The 24,892-nt window shown below is 38.4% G+C and overlaps 1 protein-coding gene across 1 annotated transcript in view; it reads left to right on the top strand.

Annotated features, from left to right (window-relative positions):
• Positions 1–935: 935 nt before the first annotated feature.
• The window catches only part of LOC124605295 (calcium-transporting ATPase type 2C member 1), a 78,622-nt gene continuing 54,665 nt past the window's right edge, over positions 936–24,892 (top strand). The window contains exons 1-7 of the mRNA XM_047136876.1: positions 936–1,113; positions 3,411–3,605; positions 16,218–16,307; positions 16,406–16,503; positions 16,585–16,693; positions 20,218–20,367; positions 20,635–20,846. Coding sequence (XP_046992832.1) covers positions 1,003–1,113; positions 3,411–3,605; positions 16,218–16,307; positions 16,406–16,503; positions 16,585–16,693; positions 20,218–20,367; positions 20,635–20,846 — 965 coding nt within the window. The 5' untranslated portion in view covers positions 936–1,002. The remainder of the gene's footprint in view (positions 1,114–3,410; positions 3,606–16,217; positions 16,308–16,405; positions 16,504–16,584; positions 16,694–20,217; positions 20,368–20,634; positions 20,847–24,892) is intronic.

Below are 24,892 nucleotides of genomic sequence, written 5' to 3'. Positions count from 1 at the left end.
AAATAAAAACGAGGTTATCTAAATATACTTTGCATCATCCAACTGCAGTACATCGCAGGCAGCATAGTGAATCACGTTCGAAACGAATAGAGTTCAAACCCCTGTCCAGGCATCGTAATTTTTCTCAAATAGCTTCTATGAATCTGCCTTTAGTTGGCATGGAACACATAATATTTATATCTGCGCTACAAAGCATACATTGTTAAGAACTTATCAGTTAGTGTGGCATACATGTAGGGCGCAATTGTCGCTTTTCCATGTGAACGCTGCCGTATGTTTTCGTAACTGACGTGGCTGACAGTTACTTTCTCAATGAAGGGTCGTACAAGAAATTCAGTCTCCGGTACACTAACATTTTTAGTCTTGTAACATACACGATTTGTAATAGAATACGAATAAATATTTAAGTCTCAACTCGTATCGAAAGTAAAATAGCTGTGGTCTTAATTAATAAAGAAGCGGCAAAAACCGTCGTTCAGAGACGACAAAAGAAACTGACCCGTTACATCAATAAAATTCGTATGTATTCTGCGCAAGTGACAATTCCTTCTCAATTACATGTCTCTGCTTCACCCGCAGATTCTCCTGCATACGTCGGCAAGTCTTCGAAAGAGGCGGTGAATGGTTATGAAGCTGTTTCATCAATTTCGTCTGCTGGCGCAGCTGCGCTGCACAGGGTTCCAAAGCCCATGTAACAAAGATGACCCATAGTGCAACACTTTAGAGCTTCTTCATCTTAATCGACATTGTTTGTTGTTATAATTATAAACATTAGCGACGTATCAATTAGTTTGCCAGTGTTCTTTCAATGTCTGACACTCAGTGGAGTGAAGTTGTGCAGTAAATTTTTTATCAGCCGTTATGGGGTGTGTGGTTCATCTTTATGTCGAAGTGCCGTACAGAAGCCCGTCGAAGTTTAGTTGGTGTGTAGCTGTGTTGCGGTGGAGGTCTTGTCATGTAAAAGCTAAACGCAGGTAGTGTGGTGAAGCCGTATCACTGAAAATGAAACATAGTAATAATACGAAGTATGAGAAACTGTCGCAGGCACGTGCCGACAAGTGCTATGAAGACTCGGTAGGAAGCCCAGAAAGTGGAAGTATAAATTTAAGTGAAGTGAGTGGTCTGGCAGAAGTAGGACTCAACGATATTGATTAGTGCATGTGAAAGTTTTTGCCACACTTATTGAAAATAATACTTCGTGCTTAAATAATTTTCGTTTTATCGTTCGTTGACATCAGTATCAGCTAGGGAAGCAGTGAAAAAGTGTGTCGCAAAAGTTATTGGTCTACATGCATTTGTAGTTAATCAATAACAATGCTGATTTATGTGTTGCATATGATTGACAGTAAAAATTAGTAGGAAGAGCACGAATCTAGGTTAATTTATCGAGCACATGCATGAAGTAAGTCTGTGTACGGCATATGTAGCATTTTTGCCGAATAGTAGTTAGCTTTGTTTTTAGCAATTTTTTTCCAAACTTTAAAAGAAGTTTTCCCTCTGAGTACATGAATTTTTAAGTACCGCACTTCGCAGCCAAAAGAAATTTAGAAGATGAAATTGCGCCTGAATCGTATTTTCTGGTAAATTCGTGCCGCTCCATGAATAAACGCGCCCCTCTGCTGCATATATTGTAGCTATTAGCATGAATTGGAACGTTACACTTAGTGCGTTGACAGTATCCCATTCAGCCATGCCGAATGTCATCAACCGATTATCGAGAAGAATACAATGTCTGTATGTCATACATACTCCTGTGTTTACAGTTTTCCGTCCTTTTCTGCTCTTCTCGAAAAAAGAAAAGAAAACGGACAGTAATTACAGACTTGCAACTGTTAGCTTTAGACACATTTGGATGTATCAATGAATTTTAGTAGCTAGTGCTATTCTTTCCTTGTCTCTTTCGAATACTCGCCAAACTTGTACTGTTAGTTCCATTCAGTAACCATTTTTATGTGACAGCTTTCTACCTCACACTGAATTTGAAAATGTATCATTGTGTGGCGAATATGAAGAATCTCATCTCTCCCATGTATCAGCTTCATTCAGTTCTTACGTGATCCGGAAAATTTGCAGCTATGAGCGCTTTGGAAGTATGGCTTTCCAGCATATGCAGACAGGCATTTACTTCTGAGCTGTCCACAAACGTATAAATGTTTATTTCTGTTTTCATATTCCATCAATAGCGTCATCCTGGTATATTCATTATCATTTTACCAATGTATATTGAACTCTTCATTATTGCGAGACAAAACTAGATGTCTGGAAACTGCCACTTAATGTTAATCCAAGTATAAACAGCTTTGAATGTATGTGTAGAATAAATATTTTCATTTAGCAGATTCTATGTTACTTGACAAATCATTTGTTGCTGTCTTTGTATGTGATATTAGGCCTATGTGGTTTACAGTAGGACAGTTGGATGCACAATGTAAATTTTTTTTTACTTTATTTTTATATAGGGGCCTAAACTCATTTGTGAATTGCAAAACATACATACCACTATGCTGTTGTTTTGTAGACTAGAAGAAATTGAAGGCAGTATCGTCTGTTTTTCATTCAGGAACTGTCAGTCTGTTTTGTGTCATTGGCAATGAGTCATACATTGTGCATTTTTGTGTTTAGAAACTTGAGTCTTATGGTGTTAGTACTCTCTTGTGTTTTCTTGCTCATTTGGTTGCTTCAACATGAGAAGGCAGACTTCCAGAGATGATGAATTTGTTTTTAATGACAATATTAGATATTGCATCCCAAATTACTCAAATTTAGTTATGGTGAAGATACTTGCAACTTGGCTGGAAATTGAGGGAGCAACCAGTGGAAGTTACACTCAGTGGAAGTTACACTCAGTACATAAGCTCTATAAGATATATGCATCGAAATTATCATTCTTATGCATTAACTCATCAGCATAAAAACAAAAGATGTTATATGGTCTGTGAAGTGTACACTCTTCAGCGTCGTGGTTTTTGCTGTGAATGTCGCCTGCTCTATATAATTTCATGTGTAATGTGTTGTACTTATTCACCTAGGTTGTATTTTTTAAAGCGTATATTAAGCTAATGTGTGGCTCTTGTTTTGGCATTTTTTGTCAACCTTATGAACATCTCTGCATGTTTTTCTCTTTTTGTAGTTTGTCTTGCCCGCACTTTTCACTATTTATTTCACATTGATCACTATTAATTGATATTAAATATGTAATGTTTGAGTTTTACCATTCCCAGTTTTCTTTTATGAATGGGAACTCTAGCTTCCTTGGCAATTGTAATTTTAAAGGGAGGTGAGCAGTTGTGCTTGAATATGAAGTTTGTGACTCATTTAATTGGTTTATTTGTTATTTCATTTAATTTCTTTGCATGAATAGTTCTTAATGCTTCTGGCGACAATTATGCTATTATTACCCCACTGCTCAGGTGGATGAGCACTACATGTGGCTCATAACAAATGAGGCGAGCACTCTCGGCACTGAGGAGGTGGCAGCACGGCTGCGCACCGACCTTCGGACTGGCCTCCGATGGCGGGAGGCAGAGCTTCGGAGGCAGCTGACTGGCTACAATGAACTGACTGTCAAAGAAGAGGAGCCTACATGGAAGAAATACATTGAACAGGTATGTTGTATTGCTTACTTCTTTATTTCCAGTCTTTATCTACTTGTACCTGGATAGTATTTTTATGCTGTGTATCGATTTTCCTCACCACCTTTCTATTCTTGCTTCTAACTTGGTACACTCTGAGGAGAGCACCATCAGTAAATCACTAAACAGTGACAGTGAAACTGAACCTGAAAAAGACAAAATAGGCTACTCAATTTGAGTTCATTTAGAGAAGTTTGGAGTGTTTCCATTTACCAATTACAGCATCATTGTGGTACTGAAAGACCTAGAAAGAATAGAAATAATAGAATGAGGGAAAAGTAACCAATCATTGTACAATGGAAATGTTGTTGTACATATACTGTATCTTCTAACTATGACCCAATAAGGTTCTGTGAGTTGTGTGATTGGGTCTCTCTCTCTTAATTTCATACATATTAAAAGGAGTTATTGCAAGTAACCAGTGTGACACATCTTAGAGTATGCATTATGTCACTTCAATTATTGTCCAAAAATATAATATGAATAGATAAAAAATTTACTCAGCCAGCAAAGGGAGGAAAAAATACATATGAAAGGTATTGAAATATACAATGTTTTTGAGGCAGTGCCTCTTTCTGGCTGCAGGGTTGAAGGGAAAGGACTGGCAAGGTTTAAGAAATGTGGAGAGTTATGGAAAAGTTGCCCAGAACCCCAGCTCAGGGAAGACTTACTGGATGAGATGAGAAGGAAAGAATGATAGTTTGTCACTTCACTGGACAGTATTTGAAAAACTGAGAACATAAAGGTAAAAGGTAGGGTAATGTGTAAGACGTATTACTGAAAGAAACAGTGTGCAAGAGTGGAAAGCTATGTTCATTATACAAGGTAGACAGGCGAGGGGGGGGGGGGGGGAGGTATAGAAAAAGAAAGGGGAGCAAAGAAGAGGAATTGTTACTGAAAAGAAATGCTGTGACCACAGAAACTAATGTAAATCTAGACCAGTGACTGTCATGTTGTTGAATATGCTCTCGGACAGCATATTGTGTGTTACCAATATACACCCCATCTGTGTTCATTCATCCTAATTGATAAGTTGGTGATACTCATACCCATGTAGAAGGGCAAACAGTGTTTACATAACAGCTGGTATATGATGTGTCATTTCACAGAAAGCTCTTCCTTTTATAATATGTTTTGCAGTCACAAGGATGGTATAGAAGGCATTGGACAAGTTTTACAGTGGGGTCATAACAGGGATAGAAGCTACAGAGTAGGGTAACTGGTAGAGAAGGGACCACAGAGTCTGACCAGGATAGTGTGGAGATTGGGGGGGGGGGGGGGGGGGAGGGGGAGGGAATCCAGGTGATGTGGGCAAAAATCACACAAAGACTGGGCCTCATTTGAAGGCAACTGAGTAATGCATTCAAGACCAGGATATTACAGAGTACTCGTATGTTTTTTTTTTTTTTTTTTTTTTTTTTTTTTTTTTTTTTTTTTTTTTTTTTTTTGGGAGGATCAGAAATACCAGGAAATCTCATTTTGAACCAGGCTGACAGTATAATTGCATAGTGAGAATGGGGGTGTACTGCATAAAGAATCTGCATCTGAAAAAGTACATTGCCTTGAATGCCAAGGCTGTGTGGGAGGGAATGTTTGACTGAAAAGGATGACAACTGTCAAATGTAAGTACTGTTGTCTGTGGGTTTACTGTAAAGGTAAGTGCTAGCTGACCCTCAGTGGGGATGAGGTCAACATCAAGGACAGTGGCATGAGATTTGGAATAGGACCAGTGAAATTTAACTGTGAGAATGTACTTTATTCGGAGATTTCAAAAATTTCAACAAGTCAGTCTCACGAGCCCATATGGCACAAATGCCATCGGCATATCTAAACGAAACCAAAGGTTTATGGATGCCAGGAAAGCCCCCTCCAAGTGAGCTATGAAAAGAGTGGCATAAGAAGGAACCATCGTGGTTCCCATGGCTGTTCCCGCAATCTGTTTGCATGTCTACCCCTCAAAGGTAAAAGTAGTTGTTAGTGTGTATGAAGTTGATAAAATTGAGCAGGTAGGACATCATAGGTTTAGAAGCAGGTGGACACTGACTAAGGTAATGTTCAACAGCAGACCATGTACGTTGGGAATGTCGGCATAGCAGGAGGTAGCATCAGTGGTGAGAAGTAAGGTGTATGGTGGGAGTGGGCAGACGCTAGATTTCATATGATCTAGACCAGTGGTTTCCAACCTGAGAGGTTAGAGAGATTTATGGGGGACGAGGGGGGAGGGGAGGTGCAGACAACACAGAAGGAGGCAGAAATGTGCTGTCAGACAAGTCAAAACTTTTATATCCTTATTACACTATGTGAATCTATTTTTTGTGGAGTTGGCAGAATCAGTTTTGCCTGACATGTTGCTGACGCAACAGTCTTCAATCTGTATTCTCCATTCTTAACTCAATGTTACACCTGTTGGGCTGTGTAGAAGTAAATTTTATTTTATTGGTTCTGGATGTTGATTGAAAATCGCTGCTAAAAGAAGATTGTGTAATGAAGAATATAATAATATGGATTTGGGTTTATTGGAAGAGACATATGAAACTACCACAGTGTGTTGTGTGTCATAATGTCCTCAGTAACAACGCATTGTGGCCTGTGTCTGGAATGTCTCATAACAGCTCACCCAGTATTGAAAAATAAACCAAAAGACTCTTTAGTTGGAAAAAGAATTTTTTTACGTTGCGTGAAACAGGACTCTACTGAGATCTTTCAGCAGGGAAACAAGAATGTTATTGAAGCATTATATGAAATTTCTCTCTTAATAGCAAAGACAAAAAACCCTCATACTATTGGTGAGATGTTAATGAAATCTTCCATTCTTAAAGCAACCAAAATTGTTTTTGGAGAAGGTAATCAGTGAAAGATGGACAAAACGTCACTTTCAAACACCAGGGTGCGTAGGACCAAAGAAGTGACCCTGAATGTGAAAGAACATCTAGTTGAAAGACTGAAACATTACAATTTTTTACCTTACAGTGTAATGACTCTACTGATGTAGCTTAACAGTATCACTTAATACTATACTACTGATTTGCAGTTGAGAAGAAAATAATGGAAGTACTATTGTTTTCTAAAAACGTAGAAACGGCATCAAGAGTTTATTATGTACTTTCTGCTTCTAATGAATTTCTGGTTGAAAATCATTTGTTTTGGGGCATTTACAGAAATTTGTTCATGTCTTGGCTTCCTAAGTATTGCCAAAGAAAACCATTCTAACATTTGTGACTCTCATTGTGTGATCCATTGACAAGCCTTAGCTTTACCTGAAAAACTGAACACAGCACTTAAAGTTGCTATTGGCATAGATAATAAAATTTAGTCAAGTGATATGATGTTATTGTTGTACACCAATCTTTTAATCTTTCATACACAAAGTCAGTGTCTTTTAGAGGGCAATATGCTTAGCAGGCTGTATGAATTGAAATCAGACATAGTTCTATTTCTTTTGAGTCAAGGGAACGATGAGCTTCATCATTCATTCACTTACAACAGCTTTATATTTTCCCAAGCATACCTTGCAGACCTATCTGAAACCCTGAATAATCTGAATTTGAAAGTACAAGGTAGAAATAACACCGTAATAGATGCCAATGATGCAATAAGTGCCTTCTTGGAAAAGACACAACTATTGAAGTGTCGTCTGGATGCTCCCATTACTAACTATTCGTCATTCCTAATTCCGTGAACTTCTAGATAGGCAACAGTGATTCCAATGAGTGGAGAGTTATCATCAACGAACATCTGGAAAGACTTGAAACCTAAATTTCTCACTTGCCTTCAGTGGAGTGGCAGTGCAAATTAGCAAGGTCACCCGCCACCATTGATATGCATGGACTTTCTGATGAAATACAAGAGTTGAATTGAATTGTGGGTAGAGTTTTAGATAACAGTGTCAACAAATGGGGTTGGAAGAATTTTGGGCCCATTTCATTCTTATTTATCCAGGAATGGCGAGGCATTCGTAAAAGTCCTCACACAGTTCTCATCTATGTACCTATGTGAGACTGGATTCTCAATACTAACCATCATGAAAACAAAATACTGTAGTTGCCTGAATGTGGAGAGTGCTGTTAGATGTGTGTTAACTAGTTTTAAACCAAACATTCAGGAGCTGCATAGAGAGAAACAATGTCAGCCATCTCACTGATGTTCTGAACTTTTGTGATTCCCATCACATAAAAAAATGTTTCATGTGCAAAGTGTATAGGTATTTAAGTAAGACATAAAGACATTTCTGCTGTATTTCAACTGCCAAGACCTTTCAAACATTACGGTTTCGTATTATTCTACATTTGATAATCTTCTGTTACTAAAGTGAGGATTACAGATTATTGTCAAATAAAGTTTTCAAAAGAAGCGATAAATAAAACTAAATAAATAAACAAACATAGGGACTTGAGATATTCTGAGATTGCAAAAAGGGACGCCCGGTAGAAAATGTTGGGAACTACTGATTTAGGAAATGGTTGGTCTCTTCAACATAGGAAGGGAAGTATTTGTACTATAGGTTGCATGTTTTGATCAACCCAGGTAGACAGAGACATACAGTGAGTGCTTTGAAGCCAGCATCTGTGGGATGGTCAAGGTTGTTCAGTTTGTGGATCTTAGGAAGAAGGTAAAAATTGTGTGTGTGGTTTGAGTAGGGTAAGAACTTATATGGATTGTGTTATTAATCCCTGTGATGGGCCTGAGGTTTTAAGGGGGGACTCTAGTTCAGTTTTCAGCTGAGGGATGGAATTTTGGTGGCAGGTGCTGTACGTGGAAGTGCCAGAAAACTGGTTTAGAGCCATGGTTACATACTCTTATCAGTCAGGTCCACAATGATAGATCTCGTCTGCCAGTTTAGAAGAATGATGAAGTCATCAGTTTTTAAGGAACAAAAAGCCTGCATAGGACAGGTTAAGATCATGCTGCAGGGACGTGAGAAAGGGTGGCGAAGCACCGTTGGATGTTTGAAATTCTCAGATAACTTGCACGGAGTGTTGTTGAGGTAATTGTGGTGGATCAAGTTGGGATCTTGAATGAAACTGTTCAAAGTAGGGTTCAGTGTCAGTTCTGCTGTTAGAAAGGTTTGAGATTGGGCTGCAAAGTGATAATTTCAGTTAATGTGACATGTGAAGGAAAGTGGGTTCTTAACTAAAGCAACAAATTAAATGCAGGTTTAGGGCTGAAAGTGGAACCTTTGGAGAATATGAATAATTCAGGAGGGGCTTAGATGAGAACTCACTACTATTGTGGCTGGTTCATGTGATTGTGGGTTGCCATTACTCTGCGAGGCAGTGGTGAAGGCTGGGGGATGTTCAGCTAGTTGGCCAAGCTCAGTTTGTAGGAGACAAGTGATGGTTGATGATGTGGCTGTTTATGGCACTGGAGTGAGAACTGGGATGGAAACATCACTGTTGAAGTAGTTTAGGAAAAGACAGGATAGTTTTCTGAGGCGGTGTCAGGCCTGTTGTTGCAGTTTGTAGTTGGCTTGGCTGATGATCGAAGTAAACATGAGGGACAGATAACTGCAATATTTTATAGGAGGACAGAACTCTGGAGGAGGAAATTGACAGATGAGATATATAGCTCACAATTAGTTGGGTAAGTGCAAGAGATTGCTATATTTGAAACTGTAAAATGGGATGTGAAGAGTGGGATTACATCCAGAAGTAAGGACATTCTAAGGTAGACCTTTGGGGATATTTTCACAATGTCCCGGCAGTCAGACACTATGCTCCTTCTGCATCCATTTCCCCACCCTGTGACTCATAGATTTTACCCCTGTGACAATCCCCACTGTAAGACTTGCCCAACGCACCCACCTACCACCACCTACACCAGTCCTCTAACTGGCAAAACATACTACAAAAGGAAGAGCCACTTGTGAAATCACCCATCTCATGTACCAGCTGATATGTAAATACTGTTCACCCTTCTACATTGGTTTGACTGTCACCAAGTTATCAGTTAGGATGAATAGGGACAGGTGGGGGGGGGCGGGGGGGGGGGGGGGGTGTTTATACTGGCAACACAATATCCTACTGCAGAGCACGCTCAAAACCACGACAGTCATACAGTCATACCCTCAATGCCTGTTTCACCACACGTGCCATCTCGATTCTCTGGTATCGCAGAACTGTGCAGGTGGCATTAAGACATGCTTGGTTCTCACCACCCACCTGGCCTAGATTTACATTACTTTTGTGTGGTTGCAGCATTTCTTTTCAGTAACAGTTCCTTTTCTTTGTTCCCTAGTATTTTACAATATCTTTATTGTGTTACCTTTCTGTTTTTTTTCTGTTCTCCTCGCCTGTCTACATTGTGTAATGCACATAGCTGTCCACTCACACTGACTCTTGCACACTTTTTTTCAGTAATCTGTCTTACTTATTACCCTGCATTTTACCTTTAAGTTCTTAGGTTCTCAAATATTGTCCGATTCGGGCACAATCAGTCTGTCTTTATTTCTCATCCTTTCCAGTAACTCTTTCCAGACCTGAATTCTGGGAAACTTTTCCATATGTCTCCCCATTTCCTAAACATTGCCAGTCTTTCTTGTTCATCTGTCTTTCTTTCCCTTCAGCCCTTCTGTCAAAAGGAGCTATTTTCTCTGAAACTTGCACATTTCCATATCTTTTATAATTGCATGTTTTTTCATGACACCTCTTGGTGAGTAGATTGTGTGTCTGTCTAAATTATATTACTTTCAACATTTTTTGTATATTGCTGGATCCAATAATTGAAGTTCCACAATATTTCAGTGAATAACCACTCTGCCATCACTAGGTGGTGCTGTTGGAATGATATGTGTACTATGTTCTGACGATTGATGGTATTTATGCCTGCTGGTCCAGAGGTTGGGCCTTGATTGGCCTTTTGCTGTGCTCGGTGGGGGGAAGGGGGGGGGGGTGCAGCTGCAGTGATTGGAAAACTCGGTTGCCTTCCGCCCATAATCCCTGTGACATTTTGCTTCCAGATGTCGCGTTTTGATGGAGTTTTGTATTGGCTTGCGTGCCTTGCTCATTTGGAAGCCCAGGTCCCTGTTGATAAAATTATCAGGTATTTGGCTTCTTTGGGAAAGGAGTCCCAAAATTTATCAGCGGTAGCAGAATGTGGCATCTGGATGTGAGATGCGACAGAGACAACAGGCGCAAGGCTACTGAGACTCTCGCCACCATAGCCCTCACCACAGCCACACGACCTCCCACCACTGAGCCTGGCATGGGGCCAGCGAGGCCCAAATTTGGGACCGACAGGAATACATAATGCTAGCACACAGTGGTCGCACTATTTTATCAGAACCGCGTGTTGATGGTGGAATGGTTATTTGCTGAAATGTCACGGAACTTTGGTGATAGGATGTAGCAGCACAGCTGAGAATCTTGGCAGCAGCATATACATGGGGAAAGCCTAAAATCAAATACAACCATTGTATAATCCAATTGTTGTGTGGTATAAATGTGGTAAGGGAAGTTCTGGCAGAATGTAAATAATTTGGAGTAAAGGAGACCTCTCACTGAATAGTAGCAGTGCTGAGTTGCTGACAGGCACACAAAAAAAGTGAATACTTTTCTAGTTCTCATATGAATCCTTTAATGAGCTACAGCACACGTGCTAGTGAAGTTTTAATTCTTGTTTTATTTGCCTATTGACGGCTGAAAGCTTCTACTATTTTGTGAGTGGTCTTATTTACTCCCAAATTATTAACATTCATTGGCTGAGGAGTTACGTAGGTAGAAATCATCCATGCCTTAACTTCCAAGTGTGTCTTCTGCAGCAAGAGATGACATGTAAGGCAGAAAAATAGTCTTTTAAGGCACAGACTAAATCCCAAGAAACAGAAATCACGTAGCCGATATAAATTGTCAAGAAAGCTTCAATTTTATGACAACATCTAATAATTGTTTACAAAATAATTTAATATTTGTAATCCAGCTTAAAATTGGAGGCATTGGGTTGTAGGATAGAAACACACAAAGTAAAGGTGACTGTTCCTGAACGTTCTTGGGTGGTTGCTATTCAGAAAATATTGAACACACATGCTTTTTATGCTGTAATGCCTGGTACTGACAACTTCGACAGTTGGAAGACCAGAAATCTGGAGGAAGAAATGTGATTGAAGTTAGTTTTTTCTTTCTTCTTCACCTTCTTCATCTCCTCTGGCTCATATTCATGACAGTTCACCATGATATGTGAAGTAGATATTAATTTAATTTGTTTTTACAACTGTCTGTTAACACCTTTAATTTACTAGGGAGGTGGTCAAATATGTTTATTGCTTCATACTTTGCTCCTTTCTATGCAGGGTAAGGTTAAGTTGTGACTAGTGGAGGCTGAAATTGTTCCTAGTGTTATATTTTTAAATTCTAGTACTATTTTCAAATGATGCCTTATTCTGCACAACGAACTTTGTGAGTGAGTTAATGCATTGGGGGGCTGCTGTTAGTATGCCTAAGTTTTTAAACAACAGTCTTAAGAAAAGTATAGATTGCAACTCAGCATAAAGATAGCACATTGAGTTGCATACAAGCACCCCCCTCGAGCTGCTGTACTTTTGCACCATGTGAGTGTGTGTTTCTTCTTTTCTTTTCTGAAGAACACGTTGATGGAAACTAAATACATAAGTCTTTTCGTTATGCCTGTCTGCAACTCATTGTGTCATCTTTATGGTGAGTAGCAGTCTATTCAATTACTAATATTGCTGATATTTCAGCCTGTAGTTTTCCATTTTTTAATTTTTTAAACAGTAGTCTACATAAAGTTCAGGGATGGACACAAGGTATTACCATTTTCAAGTGCAATGAGTACTTTGTGTCTTTAATAGAATTGCCCCAGAAAATTATTCCATATGACATAAAACAATGCAAGTATACAAAGAAAGCTAATATTCCAATGCTTTTGCTGCCAACATTAGCAATGATACACAGAGGAAATGTTGCTGAACTAAAGCTTTTGGCTGTAAGTAAGGGAAAAACCCCTTGCAACCAGTTTCCTATATGGTAATTTTTGTGCTTCCCTTGAACGAAGTGGCACTGTGGTTAGCACACTGGACTTGCAGTTAAGAGGGTGATCGGGTTCAAATCCGGGTCTGACCATACGGACTCAAGTTTTCTGTTATTTCCCTAAATCACTGCTGGCAAAAGCCATGATTGTGCCTTTGAAAGGACACAGCCGGTTTCCTTCCCCGTCATTGAAATCATCCTAGCTTGTGCTCCATGTCTAATGATCTCAATATCAACAGGATGGTAAACCCTAACCTTCATTTCTTCTTTCTTGTGCTTTCTTATACTTAGTGCATGCCAGTAGTACATGATTCACATTGGCCACGTCTGATTCTGATGACAGCTTACAGAAACTATAATTTTTATACAATGCGATTATGTGGGGTAACATTCTTGTCTGAGCCTTATATGAATGAGGTACCTCTTGTGTCATTTACTTAACTTCACATACTTGAACCACAGCTGAGGAGAGATGTCTGAGTAGCTGCTAAGTGTCTGCTCTTATGTTGCTGACACCATAACCTCCAGATGTCAAACACTCATATCAGTACCAAATGTTGTTTTTTGTGTGTGTGTGTGTGTGTGTGTGTGTGTGTGTGTATGTGTGTGTGTGTGTGTGTGTGTGTGTGTGTGTGTGTGTTTGTTGATAAAGTATCAACAAAAACACCAATTTAGTTCATATTGTGTGTTGTTCTCCAGTAGTACGTGTGTAAATTGTAATTAAAAGTAAAACCAGAACTACGGAGTAGAGGAAAAGTGTGTATGTGAGGTGTTGATACGGAGATCTCTGGTAGATGAATTGGTAGTGTGTCAGATCATCATACTAAAAGTCCCGGGTTCGAAACCGCCTGCTGGCAAGTATTTTTTATTTTTTTTATTTATTTATTTTTTAACGGTTTACGTGTGAAATTGTTACATGGGAGAAATTTTTTTCTGATGTGTAAAAGGGCATTCCGTAGTTCGTAGCAGTGTTCTTTTGGCAGTCTGCTTTTGTTTCATTAGTTGAAAGTAGCAAACGTATTGCATACATTTGTACAGATAACACCACACCTATCTATGTAAATGTACCCAATAGGTTTGCTACTTTCAACTGTTGTTGTGGTCTTCAGTCCTGAGACTGGTTTGATGCAGCCCTCCATGCTACTCTATCCTGTGCAAGCCCCTTCATCTCCCAGTACCCACTGCAACCCACATCCTTCTGAATCTGCTTAGTGTAATCATCTCTTGGTCTCCCTCTACGATTTTTACCCTCCACGCTGCCCTCCAATACTAAATTGGTGATCCCTTGATGCCTCAGAACATGTCCTACCAACCGATCCCTTCTTCTGGTCAAGTTGTGCCACAAACTTCTCTTCTCCCCAATCCTATTCAATACTTCCTCATTAGTTATGTGATCTACCCATCTAATCTTCAGCATTCTTCTGTAGCACCACATTTCGAAAGCTTCTATTCTCTTCTTGTCCAAACTATTTATCGTCCATGTTTCACTTCCATACATGGCTACACTCCATACGAATACTTTCAGAAATGACTTCCTGACACTTAAATCAATACTGGATGTTAACAAATTTCTCTTCTTCAGAAACGCTTTCCTTGCCATTGCCAGCCTACATTTTATATCCTCTCTACTTCGACCATCATCAGTTATTTTGCTCCCCAAATAGCAAAACTCCTTTACTACTTTAAGTGCCTCATTTCCTAATCTAATTCCCTCAGCATCACCTGACTTAATTAGACTACATTCCATTATCCTTGTTTTGCTTTTGTTGATGTTCATCTTATATCCTCCTTTCAACTAACGAAGTGAAAACCTGCCAAAAGAACATTGCTACAAACTATGAAATGTCCTTTTACACATCAGAATTTCTCCCATATAACAATTTCACGTGTAAAGTGTTAAAGATTGCCAGCTGGCAGTTTCAAACTTGGGGCTTTTAGTATGATGATCTAACGACCTACCACAGATGCTCATCATCCTAGCTCACAGATAAGGTTTCATACTCCATAGTTCTGATGTTACTTTTAATTACCACTTACACGTTCTACTGGACGATAACACACAGCATGAACTAAATCAATGTTATGGTTGATACTCTATCGACACACATCATTTGCTGCCAATCTGAATGTCTGATTATGTCTGAAGGTTCGGGTGTGTGAGACACTTGCTATTCGTGGTTCCAATCATGGTAAGCAGATATCTTGATATTAGGTTTGAAATCACTATGAGCAATTGGTGGTAAACGGAATTGTCCTTCAGTTATCCGCTTCTTTGCCAAGTGGTAGACTATTTCATGTCTTAAAATTCTGTATTGTCCTTTCGTCTAGCATGTGGAGGTATGGGTCTTCTGTAAAACATTGTGGTTTTTTGCTGGAGTGTTGTAGTGGCGAAAAAGAGGTGGAAAAAATTTTATGAGCAACCACTGGAAGTAATGAATGCTGATTTACTTCTGCAGACAATGTAGAATATACTTTTGTAACTAGCTTTGCATGTCCCTGTTTTCTTAAATTTAATACTTGTTTGGAAAGAAAACCATTTGTAATAGACAGCGTTACGTATTTGAAGGTGGCTGGATAAAGAATCATCTGGGACATGGTTAATTGTAGTTTTTCTGCTGGTGTGATGGAGAGCAACTGTTGAACAGTGAAATTGTAATAAGTAGTGTAGGTTATATACTATTTTTTATGACGTAATGCCGCGCAATGTGGCCGCACAGTTTTGAGGTGCCATCTCACGGATTGTGCGCCCCCTCCTGCTGGAGGCTCAGGTCCTCCCTCGGGCATGGGTGTGTGTGTGTTGTTCTTAGCATAAGTTAGTTTAAGTAGTGTGTAAGCCTAGGGCCTGTTACGGGCATTTGCATCACTGATGTGTGGTTTTGGAATTCTAGCTTGCCCTACAGTACCCAGCCCCTGAAGCTCTCTTCATATTGTTTTAGTGCTGACAAGATTCATGAGTGCGACATTCAGTTCTGCAGTGACCTTTGCAGCTCTCATCCTGTTACTTTTGTCACAGTCCTCTTCTATGCTCACAACACTGTCACTCAACACACACTTTCTTCTGTGTTGTGACTTAACAGATAATTTTTATGCTTTCCCAGTGTGCGGTGTAAATCTTCGATGCAGTGTCTTGTGAAATATCAAACACTTCATCAACGTTGATGGAAGCACTCGCTATAAGAGCACCAACAATTTGCCCGTGTTCAAATCCACTTAGCTCTGACATATTGCACTTAGGACTACACAGAACACTGTTCTGATCATGATTAACATTTGCAACATATTGAGGATTTTGCGTTGGTGCCATTCTTTGTCAAATACGATGACACCACCTACAGGCTTGGCTATTATCTGCATTTATGTTCAAGTGTGCATTTCTTATAGTGTTTCCTATTCTTTTCCAGCCTCTATAATTACTTCATGATAGCAAAGTGGAAGTAATTCAACCAAATCAAGAAAAAAGGCATGGATGGCCTGCAAAAACACTTTATGTTCAATTATGTTGTATTAGTATGTATACTGATAAAATTGCAGAAGATACCACATAGTGTGGGCTTAGGTGGTAAAACAGCACTTTTTTCATTAACGCGTCTTCTATCTCTTCCAGTTCAAGAATCCTCTCATTTTGCTGCTATTGGCTTCAGCGGGAGTTAGTGTGTGTATGAAGCAGTTCGATGATGCTGTCAGCATAACAGTGGTATGTAATATGTTGCCAAATGTTAGGTGCATTTTTGGTTCAAACATTCTAATGTGTACCTGTAGCAGTTTTATAATTGAGCTTACTCTACATTTTAGGCCATTCTCATCGTTGTCACAGTTGCATTTGTGCAAGAGTATCGCTCTGAGAAATCTCTAGAAGAACTAACAAAACTTGTTCCTCCATCATGCCATTGGTAAGTTATCTCTGTTCGTTTTCCAGTTAAAACTGTAATTTGTTTCAATTTTTAATTTTAAATGGTTGCATTTCCTTCCAGTCTCCGAGAAGGCCAACTGGAGACATTTTTGGCAAGAAATCTTGTACCTGGTGATATTGTTCATCTGAATGTTGGAGACAGAGTGCCAGCAGATATAAGACTCTTTGAGGTAAGTCTGTTTCTGTACCCATAAAACTGGTTGTCACACAGATTAAATCAACACTAAAAGTGAGATACAGAAATTTTCGGGAAATTAATTATGAAACCTGTATGGTAATAGGAAAGCTAAAGCCAAAGTCAATGAAATTTATGTTCCATTTGTTCTATCTGGTTATCCTTCAAAACCCATTAGCAGAAATACATGCATTCTGTCCCTGTTGCAAATTCTGATAGAATGATATGGAGGAGAATACTGTCATTACTCATCTCTCATCAGTTGTTTGATTTTTGACCATCATTTCCTTCTCAAAATAACATTTTAATTGACACAGAACTTTTGTTGTATCCTGAAACTACCCCACTGCAGTAATTGCCTTCTGGAGTCCATGTGTACAGAATGGTAAATCAGTGATATTGTTATTGTCAAGAACAGCACTGTGATTTCCTGCACAACCAGTGGGATATGTTTCAGGAAATGTTTATGCTAACGCAGGTGATAGTCTTCCTGACAAGTTTTCTCAGTAGTCAGTTAATTGCATCTTCTCCAATTCTGTGGTCTGTTGACTGGCAGAGAGGGTTATTTATTGTTAATTGATGGAAGTCACTCCTCTTCCTGAATTGCTGCAGCTGCAGTACTGCACAAGTTGTCGGGTTGTTTCATTCCTCACTGGTGCCGTAATCTTCTGTTCTTCACAGTTTTTCTATTTATGTTGTGACGTATCAGTGGTGGCACAGGCAGAAGTGTCTTTTGCTTGTGTGATCTGATTTTGTACAGATAAATATTGTCTACAGCCAGCCAAGTAATGAATAAAACTGCTCAAACAACAAACTCTTAATTTAAATGTTGTTGTGGCCATGTTTAAAGGATTAAGTTAGTTCTACCTGGTATACAAATCTGGGACCCTTAGTGGCCTTGGTTCTAAGGAGGTAAATTCGAATTTGGTCATCTTTCAGAGTGTTCCATTTGCATAATGAGCACAGGGAGAATGATTACATCATGTACAGATGCATTTAGGTAATTAATGTATTCTTGCCTTCATAGCTCTTAGAGGCATATTACATATGATGCTGTAGCATATCCGTAGATTCTTCATTGAATACTGCTTCTTGAAACTTTTTGAGGCTGCTTTACTAGAATAGTTTGTCTATCTTAGTGTCAGCCAATTCAGGTTCTTCAACATTTCAGAGACATTTTACAGTGAGTAAAACCTGTGACTTTTCTTGCTGCAACTATTTGTATTTGTTGAATTCATACTAAATTCAAACTGACAAGTACTCCATCTTTGTAATTTCGTATAATCCTGCAAGCAAATTAGGGCAAGACAGAAATTCTCATCCTAGCACAGAGACAGTGAAGTAATTGGATAAATAAAAAATCTACTCACCAAGTGGCAGCAGTACACACATAAAAGGAGGTTATAGTGAGGCAAGCTTTCAGAGCCAGTGGCCCCTTCTTTCAGGCAGAAAGGTTGAACGGGAAAGAAGAGGAGTGAAGGAAAAGGACTGGAGAGATCTAGGAAAAGGGGTAGATTTCGGAAAAGTCATCCAGAACTGTGGGTCAGGGGAGACTTACCGCGCAGGAGGAGAAGGAAAGCGTGATTGTTGGGGATTGCACCAGATGAGATTTGAAAACCTGAGTTAGGCAGTGTTCAGTATTGCTTTTCAATTTAGTGTGATTGGTAGGATTGGTGGTGAAGAAGTGTTTCCACATAAGGGTCAAGAGAAGGAGAGCAGGTCTTTAAAAAGCCCAATGTGACTGAATTTGTAAGTGGGACAGATGTTAAGTCCTTTGGAAAAGACTGATAGGTCTGTGGGACTGAGGCTTTTGAAGGACAGGTTCATGACTGTTTTGTGAGTCTGTTTAAGTTTTGGAATCTGTGGTAGTGGGAAGGAGTTTCCGAGGGTGTAGTAAATGTAGTAGGTCTGTGATGCAAAATTTGGCAGCTATGTAGGGAATGTGAGGGAGGTTTGATGGAGGGGTGTATGGTGGTAGTCCATGGGAGTATGAGGTGAATAGATTGGAGAGTTTTTTGAGGTGGTTGTGTGCATGCTGCTCTAGTTTCTGGACGGCAAAAGTTTGTCTGGCAGATAGGCTGTAGGAATTTGCTATTGCAGAGCAAGAGAATTTTATGAATGGAGAGGAGGGATTGCAAGGAGGTTTGGGCCTCAGTTATGTGGTTTTGCAGAACTGGGTTTATGAGAGCAGTAGATTGACTGAATTTGACCAGGGTTCTCGACTAGAGATGAGTAATTTGATGGTCAGGTCATTTGGGGATTCCATAAGCTAGGCTACAGTGCAGGAACAGTATGTAGGATTCTGGTTAGTGTTAGGGAAACTTTTCTGAACTGTCACAAATGGAAGATTAAAAAACGCATGAAAATAGGTGAGAAAAATCACAAAAAGGACAAACAGATGAAGTATAGTGAAAAAAGGTGAAACACATGGGAGTAGTGCCTATAGTTAAATATGAAAATGAACGAAAATTCATGTGAAAACAAAATGAAATCAAAGAGAAGGTAATAGTGGGGTACATTTCAGCGGGTTGATACGTGTGAAGAGAGGGGACTGCAGGTATAATTGGATTGTACGAGGTCAGTGTTAGAATCATGGAGGAGAGAGAGGAGGAAGGGGGGGATTAGGTTCGGGGTTCAACAAAATGTGTGTCAGTGGCACATGAAAGTACAGAAAAACACACAAAAAGATGTGGGGGTGAAGGATAGTAGTGTGATCAATCTGAAGGTCTCGGGACATAGGAGTAATTATATCTGTGGAAAGAATATGCAACATGAGATCATTGCACTGACAATCCTTACAGTTACGTAGCCGTGTGTTGTGTGTGGTTAATAAAGTCCTTTTGTCAATTAGTCAGACAAACAGTATCAGCAGCGTGTAAGCTATTGCATACAGGTGGATAAAAAGTTTTATGGTCTGTGCTTAGGATTTGTTGGAAGTGAATGCATGTAAAACACATTTTAGTTAGATTGTCTAGTACAGTTGGTGCACTGCAGTGTGGAGAAATTGCAAATGTCCACAATTAGACTGATAAAAATAAACTACTCTCAAGAAGCAGCTTACATCAGATACAGGATTATTAACATGGCGTTATTTGCACATTACAATAACACATTTAAGCTCTTAACAAGGTGGGTTTTATCTAAAATGTTGCATATGGCAAATTAATATGCTCTGCATGGATGCATGTAAACTAGTAATGAGTGAATGAGTGACACATCAGTGACATTTCGCTACAGCACAGTCATTCAGTGCTTGTGTGTACACTGTAGGTATTGAACGTATGCAGGAAATTCTGCCTCAGAACTGTGCCAAAGTACAGGTAGAAATAAATACTCTTGATACTTTTGATTATCTCGGTTGTTTCAGCTCACACACATCTCCTTTCCACAATATCAATTTCCAGACATGTCACACAGTATTTCCACATTGCTTCATGCTCAGTGCTTCATATTTGTGGTGCCAAAACCATACTGCAACACAATTCATATAGGATTTTTTTTTAACATTGTGATTTTCAGGCAATCGATCTGGCTATAGATGAGAGCAGTTTTACTGGAGAAACAGAACCTTCAAACAAGATTACTGCTCCCATTCTAAAAAGCAATGGTCATTCATCCATGAAAAACATTGCATTCATGGGGACACTCGTAAGATGTGGAAATGGAAAGGTAAGCACTAAAATTGTATTTGTTTCTATGTGTACCTCAAGTATGTGTTTTGCCTTTATATTTGTCTAATATCTCTTTAGTTAAGAATACTTTAACTGAAAGTTGCTGAAAAAATTCTGAAGTTCCTTAACCACTACTAATTCAACTTTTATTTACATAGTGTGTCAGGTCTGTGCTTTAAATTGAAACTAGAAGCTGAGTGAATATTTGAGTTTTAATTATGTTTGATAGACTTGCCTCATAATGTACTTTTAATTTTACTTGTAGGGGATTGTAGTAAATACAGGTGAAAAATCTGAATTTGGAGAAGTATTTAAAATGATGCAAGCTGAAGAAGCACCTAAAACACCTTTGCAGAAAAGCATGGATATCTTAGGAGCACAATTGTCATTCTATTCATTCTGCATCATTGGATTCATAATGATTCTTGGCTGGTTTCAAGGCCGGCCTATTCTTGATATGTTCACCATTGGTGTCAGGTACAAAAAATTAATACAACCCATCTCTATTGTAGTCTTTCAGTTTAATAGTTTACTGTTCTTATAAGAATAATGTATATCTTGCTAAGTGATCAGCTTTAGAATGAGTTGTACTGTAAGATCATTCATAGGTCATTCACAAAGCACAATGCTGTGTATGCGTGCAAATTGTTTTAATGGTAAAATTTTGTACTCAAGAAACAGTAGTCAAAGCACTATTATTTCCTTATATATTTCATTTATGTGACATAAAGTCTGACAATAATTTAAAGAATAAGTTCCGGAAGTAATACTTTAACTGTGGAAAAACTAAACAAAAGAAGGCCACAGATAACTTATTTTGTTTTTATTTATTTTTTATTTTTTGCATAATTCCTAAAGTAAACTATGGAAACTTCAGGTTGGAATATCAATAATGTAGGAAAAGATAGATTGTTACTTTCTGTAAATATGACACATTAAATTGCTTGCGGGTACATGTAAAAGACCCTTGCATAGAAGCTTTTGGCCACAGCCTACGTCACAAAAAGAAAGAAAGAAAGAAGGAAAAACAGACCTACCTCTCTCTCTCTCTCTCTCTCTCTCTCTCTCTCTCTCTCTCACACACAGACACACACACACACACACACACACACACACACACACACACACACACACACACACACACACCTGCTTCAGCTGCTTGTGTGTGTAAGGTGTGCTTGATTGCATGAATGAATGATGTGTGTTTCTCTTTCTTTCTCTGACGAAGATTGTGGCTATAGCTAATATGGAAGTGTGTTCTAGTTGTGCCTGTCTGCAACTTAATGTGTCATCTTTACAGTAAGTAGCAGCCTGTTTTCTCGTATATCGTTGATTCTTAAAGTAGTAAGGCAAAAACATTTTCTTTTACTTTGCCTGAGATTTTTATCGAGATATTGTACAGTTGTTTTAAGTAGTTAGCCAATATGTCATCTTGGCTAAATTAAATGAACAGAATTTTGTGAAAATCACTTAAAAAGTATTTAATAGTTTATTTCATCCGAGGAGGGATGACCTTTTAGATTGCTACTGTTTGGTTATATACACAAATAATAGATAGTATCTAGCCAATTGAAAGTGGGTGATAACACTTAAGAATTCATTGATATACATGCAGCTTCATTAACAGTGACTTGTGTGACTCAAGACACACATCAAAAACTTAAGGTTTAAAAGAGGTTACCAAAGGAAAAAACATGTAATAGTCAAATCCAGTAACCGTACAGACCAAGCATTGTCTTCAAAATTGATAACAACTGTTCCACACATTTCGTATAAACAACATCGAAGATCGGTAAGTGATACTTACATCAACAGGATAAATACCGGCATTAGGGAACAGTGCAACAGACTCGGTGCAGTATTCATTGACCCAAACAAATTCTTAAACTGCAAGTGTCTGGGAAAAGACGGCCTGCACTTGAATAGATTAGGCTCTGTGAACCTTAGTAAAATGTTCATAGACGTGTGTAAAGTCCTAAGAAGCAAGGGAAACTAATTCATTGTGATAGGGGTGACAAAGAAAAAATTCAAACTGAAAATAAAAACTTTAGGTACCAAACAAAGGATGCACGTGAAATAACTGAAAGCAAAAATGATCTATTGATGCACTGGAATATAAATGGCTTAGGGGCAGAACTACCAAATCGTAAATTCTCAAAAATTGACGAACTAAAAATTCTGCTTTCAGAATCCGTAAATATTAAAATAATCTGCCTAAATGAACACTGGTTAACAGAAGATAGTGTAAAAGTACTAAATAGTATTAATAATTTTAAGGTAGCTGCTAGCTTTTGTAGAATAAGCAAATCTCGTGGAGGCTCCTGCATTCTTGTCAATTCTTCCGTAAGTTATACAGTAAGAGAGAGTTTTAATTATTTAAATGAAGAGAGCGTGTTTGAAAGTTGCTCTGTAGAACTGAGTGATCTGAATACACTGGTTATAGCAATCTACAGAATTCCTGGATGTGCGGTAACAAAAGTGTTTTTAACCAAATTCGAATGCCTCCTGGAAAAACTTCAGAAAGAAAGTAAGAAAAAAGTTGTTATAGCAGCAGACTTCAACTTAAATGTCTTAGTTGAAAGCAATGATTCCACAAAATTTCGTGACTTAATTCAGAAATCTGGTTTCAAGCTAAATTTTTCAGAATGCACTAGGGAAAACAGCAGATCAGTGACCTGCATTGATAATATTATTACTAACTACAAATTTGACAGTAGAAATAAGCACAAATACTGCTTAGACTTGGGTATTTCAGATCACTCAGCTCTGTTTATTGAGCTCCCAAAAGCAAATAACCTAAGGCCTCCAGAAGTGTGTATAAAAAGGGATCTCAGTAAAAGTAAAATGGATTTATTCCGCAGTAAATTAAGTATAATAAGCTGGCCTGTTGACTACAATAGTTCAAGCTCGATAAACTATGACAAATTCTTAAATTGTTTCTTAGAGGTATTTAATGAATCATTTCCTCGTAGATATAAGCAAAAGAAAGTTAATGGTAAACTCAAATGGATTACAACAGGGATAAAGATCTCTAGTGCCAGAAAGAGAGAGCTCCACAATGAGTTAAAATCAAACAGAAATCCAGATTTTGTTATTTATGTCAAACAGTATAAAGCTGTATTTAGGAAAGTTGTAGCGGCAGCTAAAAAAATGGCAAATAATAAATTCATACGAGAACACAGAAATAAGACAAGAGCAGTGTGGTCAGTTGTTCAGTCTGAACTACGAGCCAAAGTAAAAATTGATGAGATTTTGAAAATTAGACATGAAAATGAAATTATAGTAAGCCCTGTTCAGATGTCAAGTTGTTTCAATGAATTCTTCCTAAACGTAGTAAGATCGGATGTGGATATGACATTCTATCAGGGCATCACAAATTTGGAAAACAGCCAGAACACATCTTTTAAACAATTTGAAAAAATAACCCAAAGGGATGTGGAACAGGAAATATTGTCTCTAAAAAACAAAACCTCACATGGGTGGGATGAAATAACATCATCTGTAATCAAGTATGTGTACGATATTATTTCCCAACCACTGTCAACTATTATAAATCAATCTTATGAACAGGGATTCTTTCCAGAGGTATTGAAATATCGTGAGATCAAACCTCTATTCAAGAAAGGATCGACAGAAGATATGGGGAATTACCGCCCTATCTCTCTCTTGCCGGTCTTCTCTAAAGTGTTTGAAAAGATTGCAGCAAAACAAATTAATAACTTTCTTACTGTAAATGATATAATTTTTAAAAACCAGTTCGGATTCCAACAGGGTAAAAGCACTGCGAATGCTATAAATGAGTTTATCCGAAAAATATGCTCCACGTTAGATAAAGGTAGAAAGGTCACAGGTATATTCTGTGATCTGACTAAAACTTTTGATTCAGTGAACCATGCATTACTCCTCCACAAATTAGATGTATGGAATCAGAGACACTGCTTTAAAATGGTTTAGCTCTTAGCTGTCAGGTAGGAAACAGAGTAATTTTAACTTCAAATGGAACCAATTATTCATCAGACTGGAAAACAGTTCCCCAAGGAGTCCCACAAGGTTCGATATTGGGTCCCTATCTCATTCTTTTTTACGTAAATGACCTACCACTTGCTATTGATGTTTATTCAGTCTTATTTGCTGATGATACATTCAGTTCTAATTGAAAATGAGGTATCTGAAAATATTCCAGAAAAGGCCAAAAATACTTTACAAAAACTTGAATCTTGGTTCTATCAAAATGGACCAAAACTAAATGTAACTAAAACCAAAATGATGCAATTTGAAGCTAAATCAGTAGAAAGGAGTGAAATAAAGATAACTTGCAATGATCAGGATATCACAGAAGCAAACCACGTGAAGTTCTTAGGCCTAAATCTTGACAAAAATTTAAATTGGAAGGTACACATAGATTACTTAGCAAATAAACTGAACAACTTAGCATTTGCAATGTGTATTTTGTCAGGTGCCACAAACATGGATGCCAGAAAGATAGTTTATCACTGCTACTTTGAGTCAGTTATTTGTTATGG

The sequence above is a fragment of the Schistocerca americana genome, chromosome 3, assembly GCF_021461395.2.
Source record: "Schistocerca americana isolate TAMUIC-IGC-003095 chromosome 3, iqSchAmer2.1, whole genome shotgun sequence".
NCBI classification, from domain to species: domain Eukaryota; kingdom Metazoa; phylum Arthropoda; class Insecta; order Orthoptera; family Acrididae; genus Schistocerca; species Schistocerca americana.
This window is presented reverse-complemented; position numbering and strand designations above follow the sequence as displayed.